We start from the raw sequence: 19,980 nt of genomic DNA, 5'->3' as shown, positions 1-19,980 counted from the left end.
TTGTCCTCCAGGTATTCGCAAATTGGATGTCTTATACGTAGCTCTAGTACAAGGGTGGGCAAACTACGGGCCGCAGGCCACATCTGGCCCGCCAGCCGTTTTAATCTGGCCCTCGAGCTCCCGCTGGGGAGTGGGTCTGGAGCTTGCCCCAGACCGGCGCTCCACCAGAGAGCAGGGTCGGGGGCCACTCCGCGCGACTCCCAGAAGCAGCAGCATGTTCCCCCTCTGGCTCCTATGTGCAGGGGAAGCCAGGGGGCTCCGCTCCACACGCTGCCCCCACAGCCCCCATTGTCTGGGAACCACGACCAATGGGAGCTGCAGGGGCAGTACCTGCAGATGGGGCAGCGTGCAGCAGAGCCACCTGGCCATGCCTCCGAATAGGAGCTGGAGGGGGGACATGCCGCTGCTTCCGGGAGCTGCTTGAGGTAACTGCTGCCCAGAGCCACCCCCACCGCATCCCAACCCTATGCCACAGCCTTGATCCCCCTCCCGCCCTCAGAACTCCTCGGTCCCAGCCTAGAGCACCCTCCTACACCCCAAACCCCTCATCCCCAGTACCACCCCAGAGCCTCATCCAACCCCACCCCTCATCCAACCTCCCCCGCAACCCCCCAGCCTCAGCCCAGAGTGCCCTCCCGTACCTTGAACTCCTCATTTCTGGCCCCACCCCAGAGCCTGCGGCCCCAGCCAGAGCCCTCACCCCCTTCCGCACCCCAACCCCAATTTTGTGAGCATTCATGGCACGCCATACAATTTCCAAACCCACATGTGGCCCCTGGGCCAAAAAGTTTGCTCACCCCTGCTCTAGTAGCTTCCCAGGTATCAAATTCAGGCTGACTGGCCTATAGTTCCCCGGTTCCTCCTTTTCCCCCTTTTAAAAGTAAATGCGTAACGACAAAAAAGGGAAGGGAGCTAATTTCTGGATAATTTGCTAATTTGCTCTCTATAAATATATCAGATGGATAAATATCAGGGAAGGAGAGGAATTATTTAAGCTCAGCACCAATGTGGACACAAGAACAAATGGATATAAACTGGTCATCAGGAAGTTTAGACTTGAAATTAGATGAAGGTTTCTAACCATCAGAGGAGTGAAGTTCTGGAACAACATTCCAAGGAAAGCAGTGGGGGGCAAAAGACCTATCTGGCTTCAAGATTAAGCTCGATGTCTAGTTGGCAGCCGTATCAAGTGGAGTGCTCCAAGGGTCGGTCTTGGGGCCAGTTTTGTTCAGCATCTTTATTAATGATCTAGATGATAGGATGAATTGCACCCTCAGCAAGTTCACAGATGACACTAAGCTGGGGGGAGTGGTAGATATGCTGGAGGGTAGGGATAGGGTCCAGTGTGACCTAGACAAATTGGAGGATTGGGCCAAAAGAAATCTGACGAGGTTCAACAAGGACAAGTGCAGAGTCCTGCACTTACGACAGAAGAATCCCATGCACCGCTACAGGCTGGGGACCGACTAGCTAAGCAGTTCTGCAGAAAAGGATGTAGGGATTATAGTGGACGAGAAGCTGGATATGTGTCAAGAGTGTGCCCTTGTTGCCAAGAAGGCCAATGGCATTTTGGGCTGTATTAGTAGGAGCATTACCAGCAGATCGAAGGAAGTGATTATTCCCCTCTATTCAGCACTGGTGAGTCCACACCTGGAGTACTGTGTCCAGTTTTGGTCCCTCCACTACAGAAGGGATGTGGACAAATTGGAGAGAGTCCAGCGGAGGGCAACAAAAATTATTAGAGGGCTGGGGCACATGACTTACAAGGAGAGGCTGAGGGAACTGGGGTTATTTAGTCTGCAGAAGAGAAGAGTGAGGGGGGATTTGATAGCAACCTTCAACTACCTGAAGTGGGGTTCCAAAGAGGATGGAACTAGGCTGTTCTCAGTGGTGGCAGATGACAGAATGAGGAGTAATGGTCTCAAGTTGCAGTGGGGGAGGTTTAGGTTGGATATTAGGAAACACTATTTCACTAGGAGGGTGGTGAAACATTGGAATGGGTTACCTAGGGAGGTGGTGGAATTTCCATTTTTAGAGGTTTTTAAGGTCAAGCTTGACAAAGCCCTGGTTGGGATGATTTAGTTGGTATTGGTTCTGCTTTGAGCAGGGGATTGGACTAGATGACCTCCTGAGGTCTCTTCCAACCCTGATATTCTATGATTCTCAGCAACATTCTACATTCAAAGGTTTAATAAATGAGTTCAAGCATTTAAAATATAAGCATCTATAAAAACACTTTAAACGTGTATGGTACAGGAAATTGGGGTGGAGGGAAAAGCTGGGGCATTGGTTTAGTTAGCAGGGCTGATGAAGGAAACTGGGCAGTAAAGAATCTTGTTTCTCAGGCTCTCTATCTCTGCCCCTAACAAATCCATAGCCAGGCTTTCTATCAAGCTCTCTCTGTGCCCTTTTCCCTCTTCCTGAGCTTCCCACTAACGTAATAAATTTGGCCAGCAGAAGATGCAGTCAGACTGACCTTGTAAGGTCCACTGGACTCAGGATCCTCTGGTGAGCCGCACAACAGTTGCCACAGGCAGCAGGTGCCTCTTTCATAGAGAAGCTTCACTTCTCATGCGACATTTACATTAAAGCTTCCTACCCCTCTTGCCCCAACTTGCACACAGGGCAAAGAAAGGGAGACATCTGCAGGCAAAGCAGCACGAGAAGCATATCTTCCAGCTCCGAGAAGATGGCCCCCTCCCTATCATACTGGCAAATCTATAGTTCATACAGGAGACCCAGCCCAGTAACCCTCACTAAATCACGTCACACTTAGGCTTCTGTCAGCAAACTTTAGCAGATTAGTCTGGTGCAGCTGGTGGTGTGTTGGGGTTGCAGCAGACACCAATGGGGAGGAGCATCACTTAGGAGACAGAATGGTTAGGGTCTAGATTACGAACAGAGACACCTGGGCAGTGGATCCAACCAGGCAGCCATTGAGGACAGAAGTCATCTGTAAGAAATGCACTGTTCTACTAGCATCTTTGAGGGGAAAAAAATCCATTCATTATGCCAAAAGGTACCTTCTTAATTAAGAATGCTTGGATTCAGTAAGCCTGCTTTACAATTCTTGATCGCTGTATGAGGAGGTATTTAAAATAAATGATGGGCTATTATCACTGATACAATCATATTTCTAATGAGTGCAATACAAATTGGTGCTTTTTAGAAAATACTTGTTTAAACAACATTCAAATGAGAACTTACAAAACTGCGACTGATCATTTAGATCACTGTCCAACTCACCTGGTCTTCATCATCAGAAGCTTTCTGTGTTGTGTTACTTAATGATTCTGATGTGGCTGCCACCGCAGAGTCTGGTAGGACGTTTACACCATTGGTCCCACTGCTGGGAACTGTAATGAGAAATGTTATATGCTGAAGATTTGGAGAGCCATCCAAAAGGATATTCAGCTTTCGAAAATAATGGAAAATTGCAGTTGGAAAATTTCCAACCCACTAGAGCCCCTAAGAAGCTTTAGAAGTCCGTAGCTATCCATTAAGAGTCCAACATCATTCATCTCCTACATTCCTAGAAGGCTAAAAAAAATCAATTTGGAACCATTATAAAATGTGTTTATAAAATGTTTAGTGTGAAAATTCTACATATTTAAATTCGACCTATGCTCTTCCTGAGTATTTTATAAGATCAGTTTCATAATGTATGTGCACTTAAAGTCTTATAAAATGAGGAAACGGTTTTACTAAGGCCCCAAATCGTGCAACTATGAAGCAAGTGCATGACTCAATTACTTAATGTGTTTTACTCAAAGTTAATTATATTTTACAACACCAGACTTCAGGGTCTGTGGCTATGAGACAAACATACTACTCAGGTGCTGGAGACAGATAATGCCTTACAGTTCACCCAGGACGCATTTACTATACAAACGCTGCATATCTCATTGTGTGTTGTTTCTTATGTGACAGTTGCATTTCACCCTAATGACTTCCAGGTTCCTTTGAAACAGAGGGAAATCTGGAAGACGTTAAACAAAGAAAAAGGTCACTCTGAGGAGAAACACAACTAACCTCAGAGTTACAGGTCCGTTGCCTTTTGGTTCTCTTTCCCAACATCACTATGCACACATGATCAAAGTGCAGGGAATATTATAGAGCAATAGAGGAATGTGATTTACCCATTTGTGAAAAAGCCTTAGGCTGTGGTGCTTGTAAAACAGCAGGGCGTAGTACACTTCGTTGCTGTTCCTTAGGTTTCTGGCTTGGGAGACCTAAAAATGAAAGCAAACTTTTCCAGCGCCCTCAAGTACATTAGCTGCAAAAATCAACATCTACTCAGTCTTCTCCTTAACCGTTTCTGAGACAACGCAAGATTGAAGTGGCACAAAGTTCAAATTATATCGTACTTGTCCCCTGGAAAAAGACATTTTTCTCTCCCCCCAAAAAATTTTATTCAGAAAGGGTAAGATTACTGTTTTGCTCCTAGTCTTTAAACAGTTCTTTAATGCATTCTGCATTTGCCCACCAAAAGTTACATTAAAAAATATTAAGACAGAATAAAAGCCAGAAAATTCAATTAAGAGTGAAGTGCAGAGAACTTGCAGTCCCAGCTGTATTTGAAAGCCATACCCAGCTCCACACACTAGGTCTTATCCTTCCCCCTGAATTCTCTTACAGGTTGTGGAAGGTGAAACACTTTTCACGGCCTGTAAACTGAAACTTACTGAAAACACTAATCTAGCACGTTGTTCCATTTAATCCTGACCGGCTCTGGGGGGTCAAACTGATCATTTTAGAATTCTATAAAACAACACAATATGCTACAGTTCTTCCATTCACATTTGGACCTTAAAAAGTCTATTAGGAACCCCACCCCACCCCTCCCAACTGGATCAACTCCAGAAGTCTATGGAAATCCCCGATCATTTAGGGTTTCTCCTAGGAAGTAAAAAAAAAAAGCAACACTTCGTCCATTAAAATGTTATGAAAAAATTGTCACCTTTAACATTAATATTTCACTTGTACTGAAAGTGAGTCATTTTCCAAAGTATCCAAAAAGATGTCCTGAATTTGGATAGAGGCTAAGGAGACTGCTAGATATACTGATTGCCTCCATCCTTGTACACATGCCCTAATTTTGATTTGTATAAATTGGCTTTTGAGCACTAGAAGAGAGCAAAACAAAACATGAGAAAGCAATAAGCTTTGCTAACATTTTACAAACTCCAGTCTGTACTGAGAAACAAAACAGTTTAAGTTACAAATCATGGCTTCCACTAACACAGAAAAACAGTTTTATTTTTTAAACTCCTATGGTAATTGTAACAGCACTGCTCCCTCAATCACATATTTATATATACAAAACAAATTTCTTAACTTCAGTGTTCATGCAATAGAAGAAGATTTTTTAAACAGGAACTAGAATCCTTCTAATTTGGAAGATTAGTTTGAGGAAATTCCTGAATAAAACAAGCTCCTCATTTAATGTGCTTTTCCTCTGCCTCAGAAAATATTAAACCTACCTGCACTGGGTGCCTGGCCATGGATAAGTGTTGGTGGTTTCAGCCGGAATCCACTGCTCTTTTCCTCTAGAAGTACAACACAAAATATAAGAATGTAGATTCTCAGACGCATGTAGCCAAAACAGGGGACCAAGCAGAATGCAAAGAATTAAGCACACTGACAGCAGACAATGGAGATGGTACTTTCAGACACAAACCACAGAGAGCTCACACTTTTCCCAATGTAATGCCCACCAGCAGCAGAAATGCCTAATATAAAAAGAATGTTGCAAAATGTTTTTTTCCCCCAATTTGGAGAAGGATATCTTGTTTTCCTCAACACCACATACAGTCTTAGCCAACAAGACATCAAAATTAAATCAAGAGGGCCAAATTATGAGTTGTCACCAGATATACATTTTAAATTTTATTGTTTTCAGGAAGATACAATCAGATTTTTTGTTGGGCTGTAAATCATGAGTTCCCTGGCACAAAAAATAAAAATAAATACTTATTAAGAAACAAAAGATGCTTTAACCAAGTGGAGTGATCAGACTAAAGAGTAAAACTAAAAGCATAGCAAAATCCAACAGCAGCTACCATTAAAGAACACAAGAGATTATACTGTTGACAGGATATACTTGGAAGAGATGCAAGCAAGCAGCATATATCTACTTGGTCTCCCTGAGTGGGGAAAAAAGGAAGGGATATCGGAGGTCCTTTATTATATTGGGTTTAGATGCCTTTACTGAACCAGTCTTAACTGAGGATTATAGAAATAGTTTAAGGGGACAGACCTGTAATGAGGAACTGAAAAAAAAAAAAAAAAAAACCCTAGAATTCTGGGAGACGAGATTTAGGACTTGCCTGCACATAAAACGCTACAGCAGCACAGCTGCGCTGCTGCAGCTCCTCCACTGTAGCATTTCAGTGTAGACACAAACTATGCCAATGGGAGGGTTTCGGCCGTCGACATAGGTAATCCAATTCCCCAAGAGGCGGTAGCTAGGTCAACGGAAGAATTCTTCCATTGACCTAATGCAGTATACACGGGGACTTAGGTTGTCTTAATTACGCTGCTCAGTGGTGTGGATTTTTCACACCCCTGACTTAGTTAAACAATCTAGTTTTCTGGTATAGACCAGGCCTTACTTGTTGTATGGTCAAAGAGAGAGCCCACCACCCCATCCACTTTCCCCCCCGGTATAGGACAATGTTTGCTCACTATCATAGTGAACAGAACACCCCCCCTTCCCCCCTCCGCTTATAATCTATTCAGATATGTCAAACTTTCCTGTTACAGAAGGCCTATCCTTAGCCATGCCCCCAGCACAGAAGCAACAATACTTGTTCAAGTAGCCTGTACAGGACATTTTGCTGTGAATAGTCTTTGGTTTCTGTAGCCCCACTTTGCTGAGATACAGTTTGCTAAAACACTACTACACGAGGAGGAAATGATACTTTTTGAGGGCTCAGAAATGGAACTAGAAAATGAAGAACACGAAAGTATCCAATGAGCATTAAAAGCACAAAAGACTAACAAATTTCCAACACTATGAAGGCAATTAACCCTTTGGTGAAGGCAGGCAACGTTTATGCTGAACCAGAATTCTACAGAATACATGGTTTTCTATTTGTCTATGGCATCAAGTGGTATCTACATTAAAATAAAGACAGGTTTCAGAGGAACAGCCGTGTTAGTCTGTATTCGCAAAAAGAAAAGGAGTACTTGTGGCACCTTAGAGACTAACCAATTTATTTGAGCATGAGCTTTCGTGAGCTACAGCTCACTTCATCAGATGTTTACCGTGGAAACTGCAGTTTCCACGGTAAACATCTGATGAAGTGAGCTGTAGCTCACGAAAGCTCATGCTCAAATAAATTGGTTAGTCTCTAAGGTGCCACAAGTACTCCTTTTCTTTTTATTAAAATAAAGGTAATCAAGTTTCATATTTCAGGGCATAAATTAATTGCTTGTGGGGTGTCAAGAAAAATCTCTCACCTTGACTAACCTGGAACACTGCACTATGGGTTCAGAGATATACCAGTGAGTGAGAGGGTTACTTAACTTTGAAGCAACAGATACTGGAGGCTGAACAGTAGACTTAGCAGACCAGATGTTTAATCTTACCATGGAAAATTCTATGTCCCCAAGAACTTCCATTTACTTATTACATTAACCTCCCTACCTTCCTCAACACAGGCCAACTTAAGACTTTCAGACCAGAGAGCTAAGGAACACCAGGATTTGTATTAATTCATTACATACAAAATAGTTGCCGGGGGGGGGGGGGGGGGGGAGAGAACCCAAAAGACGACATTCATTTTCCTTCACCACTTCTAGGGTAAGTGACTGATGTAATAATGCATCAAAGGAGAGGAATGAGAGAGGAAACATTTATTACTTATATATATGTATAGATACCTGCTTCTATCAAAATACTTTATCCATCACAAGCTCAGCAAAATACTCCCATCTCTCAGCTTCTGAACACAAAAGTATTTATCTATTAACTTAATAAAGTCACTCTGGGACACATCAATGGTCCAAGTAGCCTCTGGCAGTATTTATAGTCACTACCATAGGAGGAGGAAAAAACCCACACCTAATAGCCAGCAGGCTAACTGCACCTTCTTAGAATATTACACACTTTTTAGAAGAATACGTTTTACCCATTTAAAGAGATTTCACTGAACAAATTTTTTTTCTAAACAAAAAAGAGTTGCTCAAGGCAAATCATCCCTAAATTAAACTACTAAAATAAACCCATGATTGCAAAAAGCAGAGAATTTACATACACAAGGACTCTGTTCAGCTCTCAGAGCAGTGGCCTCAAGACAGGATGCACTGTTCCCTCCTCCAGAAAGACTTCTTAAAAGTGACAGTTGTGTTTCATGATGTGGAAAGGAAAGGAGCAACAGACATGTTCAGCCAAGTTAAAAGGAGACAATTTAAAAAAAAATGATTTAACAGTGCCAGCCTGCCAGGAGCTGGTAGAGAGACAGCACAATCAGCCCCCAGAGAAAGGCGGTATCCCCAGGCTACCAGAAGCAGGACATATTATGAAGGCAGAACAATCAGCTGTTGGATGTCAGGAACCATAATGGGGTGGTCTGACTTAGTCAGAGCCAGGGGTGGAGTCATGGCCGCAGTTGGGAGTCACACCGAAAATCAAAATTAGAGTAAAAAGTCATGCCAAGGATTAAGACAGAGTTGGAATCAGAAGTCACGCCAAGGGTCAAAGATGGAGTCAGTAGCAGGGGTGAGGAAGAGAAAGCAGGAACCAGGAATAAGGAGCAGGGCGAGGTACCAGGAGCCAGGAACAAGACAAAGGAACCACGCAAAGAGGCAGTGCCTTGATCTCAGGGGTCTAGGCAGCGACAGGCCTTGCAACTAGTTGCTCAGAGAATGGGTGGACAGGAACAGGAAGCTTTTTCCCTGGCAGTGTCCAATCAGCAGGCTGTTGCTAGACAGTGGGTGTAACCTCTGGTGGCAGGTACTGTTCCTGCTGTGGAGAGCGGATGACGCTACAGTGCTGTTAACGCTGCTAGTGCTGCTGTACTTGGGAGCTCCGGTGTTCGCTGCACCAGCAGAGCGCAGCTGCTGATTTAGCAGACGTCAATGTTACTTATCCAGAAAGACCACAAGCGTCGTTTGGTGGCAAAGGCATTTGGCCAAGTTTATTGTTTACAAAGCATGGTACTAATTCCCCATAGGACAGTGATTCCCAAACTGGGGTTCATGAACCCCCGGGGGTTTGTGAAAAGTTACAGGGGGGTCTTGTGGAAAAAATTCCCTAATGGCAGACAGAGCTGTCCCTAGGGACCCCGGGGTCAGCAGCCCAGAGCCCCTGGACTTCCAAGAGCTAAGCACATTAAAGATAGCATATGTTATCACACTGAGATTTACACTTCAAGACTCCTTATAAGAAATGCAAAGGGAGGTGGATATTTTTTGCTGTTTTTAAAATGAAACAGGCAGCTAGTATTGTTTTAAAAATGATGATGAAGAACAAGTTTAAGCTTTGTTGTAACATGCATGGTTTACCTGGACTGCTCAAGACCTGAATGCTTGTGTACGAGGAATTCTTGATTTGAGTTGGCTTTTTAAATCCCTGCATGCTGTTTCACATCTGATACTCCTTGACGAAACATAGGAGCCTTGTCGTATAACAGGCTCCATTGTGACCGCTCTGGACAGCACTTAACTCAGATGCACTAGCCAGGTATACAGGAAAAGCACCAGGAACTTTTGAATTTCATTTCCTGTTTGGCCAGCATGGCGAGGTCATCAGCACAGGTGACCATGCAGTCCCAGAATTGCAAAAGAGCTCCAGCATGAACTGAATGGGAGGTACTGGATAGGACTGCAGTATGGGGAGACGAATCCGCGCTACCAGAACTCCGTTCCAAAAGACGAAATGAAAATATCTCCAAGGACATGAAGGACAGAGGCAATAACAGGGACCCGCAGCAGTGCCACATGAAACTTAAGGAGCTCAGGCAAGTCTACCAAAAATCCAAAGAGGCAAACGGCTGCTCCAGGTCAGACCCCCAGACATGCCACTTCTATGATGAGCTGCATGAAATTCTAGGTGGTGATCCTACCACTACCCCACCCCTGTACGTGGACTCCTGAAACAGGGAGTCTCATGCAAAAGCATGAGGAATTTGGGGATGAGGAAGATGATGATGAGGAGAAGGATGAAACCATTCTCCCCAACAGCCAGGAACTGTTTATCACCCTGGAGCCAATACCCTCCCAAGGCGGGCTCCCGGATCTTGAAGGCAGAGAAGGGACCTCTGGTGAGTGTACCTTTGTAAATATTATACATGGTTTAAAAGCAAGCATGTTTAATGATTAATTTGCCCTGGCATTCGCGGCCAGTACAGCTATTGGAAAAGTCTGTTAACGTGTCTGGTGATGGAGCGGAAATCCTCCAGGGACATCTCAATGAAGCTCTCCTGGAGGTACTCCCAAAGCATTTGCAAAAGGTTTCTGGGGAGTGCAGCCTTATTCTGTCTTCCATGGTAGGACACTTAATCATAGAATATCAGGGTTGGAAGGGACCCCAGAAGGTCATCTAGTCCAACCCCCTGCTCAAAGCAGGACCAATTCCCAGTTAAATCATCCCAGCCAGGGCTTTGTCAAGTCTGACCTTAAAAACCTCTAAGGAAGGAGATTCTACCACCTCCCTAGGTAACGCATTCCAGTGTTTCACCACCCTCTTAGTGAAAAAGTTTTTCCTAATATCCAATCTAAACCTCCCCCACTGCAACTTGAGACCATTACTCCTTGTTCTGTCATCTGCTACCATTGAGAACAGTCTAGAGCCATCCTCTTTGGAACCCCCTTTCAGGTAGTTGAAAGCAGCTATCAAATCCCCCCTCATTCTTCTCTTCTGCAGGCTAAACAATCCCAGCTCCCTCAGCCTCTCCTCATAACTCATGTGTTCCAGACCCCTAATCATTTTTGTTGCCCTTCGCTGGACTCTCTCCAATTTATCCACATCCTTCTTGAAGTGTGGGGCCCAAAACTGGACACAGTACTCCAGATGAGGCCTCACCAATGTCGAATAGAGGGGGACGATCACGTCCCTCGATCAACTCACTATGCCCCTACTTATACATCCCAAAATGCCATTGGCCTTCTTGGCAACAAGGGCACACTGCTGACTCATATCCAGCTTCTCGTCCACTGTCACCCCTAGGTCCTTTTCCGCAGAACTGCTGCCTAGCCATTCGGTCCCTAGTCTGTAGCTGTGCATTGGGTTCTTCCGTCCTAAGTGCAGGACCCTGCACTTATCCTTATTGAACCTCATCAGATTTCTTTTGGCCCAATCCTCCAATTTGTCTAGGTCTTTCTGTATCCTAACCCTCCCCTCCAGCGTATCTACCACTCCTCCCAGTTTAGTATCATCCGCAAATTTGCTGAGAGTGCAATCCACACCATCCTCCAGATCATTTATTCAAAACTGGCCCCAGGACCGACCCCTGGGGTACTCCACTTGATACCGGCTGCCAACTAGATATGGAGCCATTGATCACTACCCGTTGAGCCCGACAATCTAGCCAGCTTTCTACCCACCTTGTAGTGCATTCATCCAGCCCATACTTCCTTAACTTGCTGACAAGAATACTGTGGGAGACCATGTTAAAAGCTTCGCTAAAGTCAAGAAACAATACATCCACTGCTTTCCCTTCATCCACAGAACCAGTAATCTCATCATAAAAGGCAATTAGATTAGTCAGGCATGACCTTCCCTTGGTGAATCCATGCTGGCTGTTCCTGATCACTTTCCTCTCATGCAAGTGCTTCAGGATTGATTCTTTGAGGACCTTCTCCATGATTTTTCCAGGGACTGAAGTGAGGCTGACTGGCCTGTAGTTCCCAGGATCCTCCTCCTTCCCTTTTTTAAAGATTGGCACTACATTAGCCTTTTTCCAGTCATCCGGGACTTCCCCCGTTCGCCACGAGTTTTCAAAGATAATGGCCAATGGCTCTGCAATCACAGCCGCCAATTCCTTCAGCACTCTCGGATGCAACTCGTCCGGCCCCATGGACTTGTGCACGTCCAGCTTTTCTAAGTAGTCCCTAACCACCTCTTTCTCCACAGAGGGCTGGCCATCTGTTCCCCATGTTGTGATGCCCAGCGCAGCAGTCTGGGAGCTGACCTTGTTAGTGAAAACAGAGGCAAAAAAAGCATTGAGTACATTAGCTTTTTCCACATCCTCTGTCACTAGGTTGCCTCCCTCATTCAGTAAGGGGCCCACACATTCCTTGGCTTTCTTCTTCTTGCCAACATACCTGAAGAAACCCTTCTTTACCACGGCAGGCCAGTAGCACGTAGTCTGGAATCATTGCATAAAAAAGCATGGCAGCATATGGTCCCAGTGTTTGCTGACATTCAAGCAACATCTGTTCTTTATCTCTCTGTGTTATCCTCAGGAGAAAGATATCATTCATAGCCACCTGGTTGAAATAGGGGAATTTTATTAAGGGGACATTCCGAGGTGGCCGTTCCTGCTGGGCTACTTGCCTGTGGCTGAAAAGAAATCATCCCTGCTGTTAGCCACGTGGTGGGGGAAGAGGTGAAGCGATCATCCCAGAGAATTGGAGGGGGGGGTGACGGGGGGGACACCTTGTACTGAAAGCACACGTGCTATGTAATGTTAACAGCTTGGTTCACCGTGAAAGAGTCTACCCATTGTTCTCGACAATGTCTTTTTAAATACTACGCTCCCTTTTCTCCTCCCGCAAACGTTTCAATGCTCCCCCTATCATCAAGAATCAATCCTGAAGCACTTGCATGAGAGGAAAGTGATCAGGAACAGCCAGCATGGATTCACCAAGGGAAGGTCATGCCTGACTAATCTAATCGCCTTTTATGATGAGATTACTGGTTCTGTGGATGAAGGGAAAGCAGTGGATGTATTGTTTCTTGACTTTAGCAAAGCTTTTGACACGGTCTCCCATAGTATTCTTGTCAGCAAGTTAAGGAAGTATGGGCTGGATGAATGCACTATAAGGTGGGTAGAAAGCTGGCTAAATTGTCGGGCTCAACGGGTAGTGATCAATGGCTCCATGTCTAGTTGGCAGCCGGTATCAAGTGGAGTGCCCCAAGGGTCGGTCCTGGGGCCGGTTTTATTCAATATCTTCATAAATGATCTGGAGGATGGTGTGGATTGCACTCTCAGCAAATTTGCAGATGATACTAAACTGGGAGGAGTGGTAGATACGCTGGAGGGGAGGGATAGGATACAGAAGGACCTAGACCAATTGGAAGATTGGGCCAAAAGGAATCTGATGAGGTTCAATAAGGATAAGTGCAGGGTCCTGCACTTAGGACGGAAGAACCCAATGCACAGCTACAGACTAGGGACCGAATGGCTAGGCAGCAGTTCTGCAGAAAAGGACCTAGGGGTGACAGTGGATGAGAAGCTGGATATGAGTCAGCAGTGTGCCCTTGTTGCCAAGAAAGCCAATGGCATTTTGGGATGTATAAGTAGGGGCATAGCGAGCAGATCGAGGGACGTGATCGTTCCCCTCTATTCGACATTGGTGAGGCCTCATCTGGAGTACTGTGTCCAGTTTTGGGCCCCACACTTCAAGAAGGATGTGGATAAATTGGAGAGAGTCCAGCGAAGGGCAACAAAAATGATTAGGGGACTGGAACACATGAGTTATGAGGAGAGGCTGAGGGAGCTGGGATTGTTTAGCCTGCAGAAGAGAAGAATGAGGAGGGATTTGATAGCTGCTTTCAACTACCTGAAAGGGGGTTCCAAAGAGGATGGCTCTAGACTGTTCTCAATGGTAGCAGATGACAGAACGAGGAGTAATGGTCTCAAGTTGCAGTGGGGGAGGTTTAGATTGGATATTAGGAAAAACTTTTTCACTAAGAGGGTGGTGAAACACTGGAATGCGTTACCTAGGGAGGTGGTAGAATCTCCTTCCTTAGAGGTTTTTAAGGTCAGGCTTGACAAAGCCCTGGCTGGGATGATTTAACTGGGAATTGGTCCTGCTTTGAGCAGGGGGTTGGACTAGATGACCTTCTGGGGTCCCTTCCAACCCTGATATTCTATGATTCTATGATCATCTCCATCCCAGAAGCTAGCGCAGATAAGAAGGCAAAAAAAAAAAACGCACTCGTGATGAAATGTTCTTTGAGCTCATGCAGTCCTCCCTCACTGAAAGAGCTCAGCAGAATGCGTGGAGGCAAGCAATGTCAGAGTCCAGGAAAGCACAAAATGCATGCGAGGACAGGAGGCACTTGCGAGAGGAGGGGTGGCAGGAGCAAGATGATACGTGGTGGCAGCATGATGAGAGGAGGCAGGATGCAATGCTGAGGCTACTGCAGGATCAAACTGATATGCTCTGGCATATGGCTGAGCTGCAGGAAAGGCACCAGGAGCACAGACCGCCACTGCAGCGAAGGGGGAGGGTGGCGCACTCCAGGCACCCAATCATTCCACCCCAGAGGACTGCCCAACCAACAGAAGGCTGGCATTCAATAAGTACCCCTTTCGGTTTATGTACTGGCTGCCAAGGTGGTCCGGTCCCAAGATAGGGATATGCGTTCCGTCTGTCGCCCCACCACAGTTAGGGAATCCCATTGCGGCATAGCCATCCACTATGACCTGCACATCTCCCAGAGTCACTACCCTCGATAGCAGCAGCTCAGTGATTGCGTTGGCTACTTGGATCACAGCAGCCCACACAGTAGATTTGCCCACTCCAAATTGATACCCAACTGACCAGTAGCTGTCTGACGTTGCAAGCTTCCACGGGGCTATCGCCACTCACTTGTGAACTGTGAGGGCTGCTCTCATCTTGGTATTCTGGCGCTTCATGGCAGGGGAAAGCAAGTCACAAAGTTCCATGAAAGTGCCCTTATGCATGCAAAAGTTTCGCAGCCACTGGGAATCATCCCAGACCTGCAACACTATGCGGTCCCACCAGTCTGGGCTTGCTTCCTGGGCCCAGAATCGGCGTTCCACAGCATGAGCCTGCCCCATTGCCACCAGGATGTCCAAATTGCCAGGGCCTGTACTTTGAGAGAAGTCTGTGTCCATGTCCTCATCACTCTTGTCACTGTGCTGCCATCACCTCCTCGCCTGCTTTTTCAGGTTCTGGTTATGAACATACTGCAGGATAATGCGCGAGGTGTTTACAATGCTCATAACTGCTGCGGTGATCTGAGCGGGCTCCATGCTTGCCATGGTATGGCATCTGCAGGAGAGCAGAGTTGCAGCGGAAGCGGTGGCTGACGACGGATGCCACAAGAATAGATATTTATAGAGAACTACGAGAGGACCTGCGAGATGGATTCATGAGAGCAGAGTTGCAGCGGAAGTAGGAGCCCATGACAGCCAACATGGAGAAATTCGCTATCAAGACAAGAGCAGGAGAGAAGAGCTGCAGCAGAAGCGGTGGTTCAGTGATGACGGTTAGCAGTCCTACTGCACAGTCTGCTGAGAGCAGTATGGCGTCCGCACGGAAAAAAGGTACGAAACGATTGTCTGCTGTTGCTTTTAAGGAGGGAGGGGCGACTGACAACATGTACCCAAAACCACCCGTGACAATGTTTTGCCCCATCAGGCATTGGGAGCTTAACCTAGAATTCCAATGGGTGGCTGAAACTGCAGGAACTGTGGGATAGCTACCCACAGTGCAACGCTCCGAAAGTCAACACTAGCCACGGTACTGTGGACGCGCTCCACCGACTGAATGCGCTTAGTGGGGGATACACACAACTGACTGTATAAAATAGCTTCCTAAAAAATCTACTTCTATAAATTCGACCTAATTTTGTAGTATAAACATACCCTAAGTGTGTAGAGTAGGCCTTGCCAAAGATTCCTATTGACTTCAATGGGAATTAGATCAAGCACCTTGAGAAATTAAAAACCTATCGCAGGGATAACCTATTAAAAATCTAAAAACCTATCGCAGGGATAACATTTTCTATTAGATTCTATAGGAAAATGTAAAACACCTATGGAAAAGTGATTGTGGCCTTTAGAAGTTTTAACTTGAGTAAAAGGTACCATTGTCGCGGTCATGCATGTGTTAGTACACCCGTAACCAGTCAGGGCACTAATACCATGCTTCGGCAACAATAAACCTGGCTGAGTGCCTTCACCACTGAACCGAGCCTGTGGTCGTTCTCTATGAGGAACATCAAGGTCTTCTGAATTAACATGCTGCACTATCTGCTAGAGCAGCTGATATTGGAGCTCCAAGAACAGTAACATTCCACAACACTTAACAGTGGAGATACTACATAGAATCATAGAATATAAGGGACCTCAGCACATGCCCTGTTGGAAGGGACCTCAGCACATGCCCTGTTGGAAGGGACCTCAGCACATGCCCTGCTCCTCCACAATACAAGCAGAGGGTCTCCCATTTTCTATGCTCTCACTCACCAGGGAATAGGCGGTGCTGTACTGTGTTACTGTGAATGGGCTCAAACGAGGCAGAGACTGCTTGGGCTTGAGAACTGAGCCTAGGTAAGAGCAGAAGGTAGGTGGGACCCTCTTATGTTCCAGTTGCGGTTTCTTCGCGAAGACAATGCTGCAGGAGTGAAGCCTTGTTCCAGGCAATATCTATGGCCAAACATCAGAACTGGGTGACAAAAGGACCTGACTCCAGTGTTTGCCAAAGCTTTCATACAGCAGACTCTGCCATGCAGGCTTTGTGAGCGTCATTGAAAAATAGTAGCAAACGCTTGTACAGATAAGTCCCAATTGGTCAACATTGAGTGATCCTGTTCTAGAAGGGGAGAGACCTATGCTAGAGCCATTCCAGTACGCAGGCTCAGTACTAGACCCAATTTACTTGATTGGGACGTACTCCTCGGGCTGAAGCCTAAAACGAAGTCTGCACTAGGTAAGGAACCCATGAAACTTATCATAGGCATCATTATATATTTCCAGCAGAGGGACTCTGCAGCTGGTCAACCAAGCTGGCATCATAAGGGCAGACAAGCGGGTATGCACAGCCGCTCCAAGTGCTGTAGCTTGCTCCTGCAAGGAGCGATTTCTCATCTGTAGCTGTAGCGCTTGGTCCCTCAGTTTCTGGTTTTCATCCTATAGAGAAGTGCAATCTGCTCCTGCAGGCTCACAGGCCCTTGAGGCAACAGTGGGGCAAGTGCCTCGGAGGTGTCCATACTTAGTCCAAGGGTTCAGCAGCGAGTCCTGGAGGAGACCAAGAGGATTTGAGCAAGCTGTTAGAGTCTCTGACAGAACAGTCTGACCTAATGGTCAGAACAAGGGGTGGAGTCAGGGCTGCAACTGGGAGTCATGCCGAAGATCAAAGCCAGAGTCTGAGTCCAAAGTCAAACCAAGGGTCAAATTTAGAGCCATGTCAAGAATTAAGTCAGAATTGGAGTCAGAAGTCACACCTAGGGTCAAAGGAGGAGTCAGCAGCAGTGGTCAGGGCAAGGAAACAGGAACTAGAAGTTGGGCATGGTAGCAAGAGTGTGGAACTAGACATGATAAAAGGAACAAGGAGCAAAGCAAGATAGCAGGAGCCAGGAACAAGGAGTACGAGCCAAGCAAAGAGGCAGGGAGTTGACCTCTGGGTTCTAGGCAGCATCAGATCTTGTGAGTTGTTGCTCGAACAAGTGGTGGGACAGGAACAGGAAGCTTTATACCCAGTGGTGTCCAATCAGCAGTCATCTGCTAGTCAGTGGGTATAACATTTGGTGGTGGGGCATCAGCTGCAGTTTCATCTGACTGCAGCACAGTGCATAAATCTCCCACTAGACAACTCCACAGGCCTGAGTTCCAGACCCTCAGTGCCTGACAATAGAGATGGCAAGGACCTTTGCTGGTCACCACAAGCAGAATTTGTAATAGATTAACTCAAAGAAGAATCCAGTTCTCCTCAAACAGAGAATTATACAAATGTATGTGTTCTGAGGGGAAGAAATGCAAAATGGGTGTTGGGGGTAAGGCAGCATGGATGTTTATGATGATCAATTTGTTGTGATTTTGCACTTCACCATTCTGCAAACTGTGTATGACAAATGGGAAGGAAAGTACAACAGAAACAGTAGCATAGCAATAAGGCTAACGGGGCAGTGGGTATTATGGAGGTTGTAAAAGTCACCCTAGGCTTTTGAGTTGGGTACCAGTGTTAAGGAGTTTCATTCTGCTCTTTATTATGGTGGAGCTAGTGAGGGTTCCATTGTTAAGATTCAGTTTTGTATTTAAAGCAGGGATTCAACTTCTCTGTTATGAATGAAGAATACACTGATCTTCTCCAATACTTACTGTGAGTACAGAATAAGTTTACTAAGAATTTGTAAGTAAATTTGTTAGTGGATAAATCAAAACTGATTATTTTAAAATGAGTTCTTTAAGAAATTTAGCACCTAAGGCCCTTGTCTCATCTCGAATGGTTCAAGTAACAGAGTAACACTATCTCCTCAAATTTCTTGTATAGTTAAAACTCACTGAAATCTTCTGCATAGGCTAAATTTGAAGAATGTCCTGTAGTGACACCATGAAGGTGGAAGACAAAATCTAATTCAACACAAGTTATATCTAATGTAGGACCATGCCCACTTAAAAAATTATCATAATCTCCTTCCTTAGAAGTTTTTAAGGTCAGGCTTGACAAAGCCCTGGCTGGGATGATTTAATTGGGGATGGGTCCTGCTTTTGAGCAGGGGGTTGGACTAGATGACCTCCTGAGGTCCCTTCCAACCCTGATATTCTATGATTCTATGATAATTTTATGGTTACTGAATGGTGTCACGAAAGGACAGAGTTAAGATTTTACATGTGCTATACCTTAAAATGTTTTCTTACAAGTGTAACATTAACTCTGAATTTATAGGTCTTAGTTTAGGAAAAAATACAACCTTTAGTCAAAATTACTAATCTGTAACCACAATTTTAACTCTATCTTAATGTAGTGTTTGTCTGAGAATCTTCATTGGGAGTGATTTCGAATGGTGCTGGACCACAAAGACCGTTTGGGGGCATGTGTACACACTTCTACTCACAGCTGGGGAAGTGCTAAAGATAGCACATGCTGTAAGTTATTGCAAAAGTGGGCAAAGTCCCTTGTTCCAAACAGAGGAAAGAACTGGGGCTGTGGTAACTGTCTGATGCACTGAAAAGAAAGGCGTGAAATTAAAACCATCTTCTAAAGACATTTTAAAAGTTCACATAAGGCTAAATTAGATTCTCTTTTCAGTAATGAAATGTTTGCATGATTTGTGGGTTATGTTATATTTGTAACCGTATACAGCTGACATGACAACAAGCTATTAAGCTAGTAAGGTAACAGATACAAAACCTGAATCATACCACCTTCCATTGTACAAAACAATGACATTCCACTTCACCTGAAGTTCAGATGGATTGCAAAGTGGGAACTGAAAACAAACAGTTTATATCTACAAGCTCCAGAAAACAAACCCTCTATGAATGACTGATAAGAACAATCTGCTTATGAGGGGAGACGAGCTCTAGCAGCTAATTTACATTCTTTCATCTAAGGGCTTAATTTTAAAATGTTAATTAGCCTGCTCTAGATCACAAGCGCAAACCGTAACAACTTGCTGAAAAAGGCAAAGAGATTAGGAAGCTCACCTGGTTCTGAGTCAGAATTTCCTGCAGAAGGTTCACAGAAGCTTGATGGCATAAAGACATTGTTCTTTGTTACTGTAGTCAAGAAAAAAGTTACTAAGAAAAAACCACACATACGGACACAAGAAAGTTAGTTTCCCTCATTGTAAAGTCCCTCCCTTCAATATAATAATTGATCAGCTGATACTGAACTCAAATAAGGAATTAAACAAGGGTAACACATAAATAATGCCAATCAACATAAGTTTAATGGAAAACAGATCCTAACAATATTTGTGAGGGTATTACAGATTTGGTTGATAAAGGTAATAGTGTTATGTATATACTTAGACTTCTATAAAGGCATTTGACTTGGTACTGAATGACACTTTGATTAAAAAACTAGAACATAAAACTTAAAGCACACATTAAA

The 19,980-nt window shown here is 45.0% G+C and overlaps 1 protein-coding gene across 4 annotated transcripts in view; it reads right to left on the bottom strand.

The window, feature by feature from the left end:
- RANBP3 (RAN binding protein 3) overlaps nt 1-19,980 on the bottom strand; it is a 175,977-nt gene that overhangs the window by 73,757 nt on the left and 82,240 nt on the right. For all 4 annotated transcript variants that reach the window (XM_073324306.2, XM_073324307.2, XM_073324311.2 and 1 more), the window contains 4 exons: nt 19,572-19,643; nt 5,484-5,549; nt 4,140-4,232; nt 3,247-3,356 (listed from right to left, as the gene is read on the bottom strand). In XM_073324306.2, coding sequence (XP_073180407.1) covers nt 3,247-3,356; nt 4,140-4,232; nt 5,484-5,549; nt 19,572-19,643 — 341 coding nt within the window. The remainder of the gene's footprint in view (nt 1-3,246; nt 3,357-4,139; nt 4,233-5,483; nt 5,550-19,571; nt 19,644-19,980) is intronic.

This window comes from Lepidochelys kempii, chromosome 25, assembly GCF_965140285.1.
Source record: "Lepidochelys kempii isolate rLepKem1 chromosome 25, rLepKem1.hap1, whole genome shotgun sequence".
NCBI classification, from domain to species: domain Eukaryota; kingdom Metazoa; phylum Chordata; order Testudines; family Cheloniidae; genus Lepidochelys; species Lepidochelys kempii.
The sequence above is the reverse complement of the archived record's forward strand: the minus strand, read 5'-3'. Positions and strand labels throughout refer to the sequence as shown.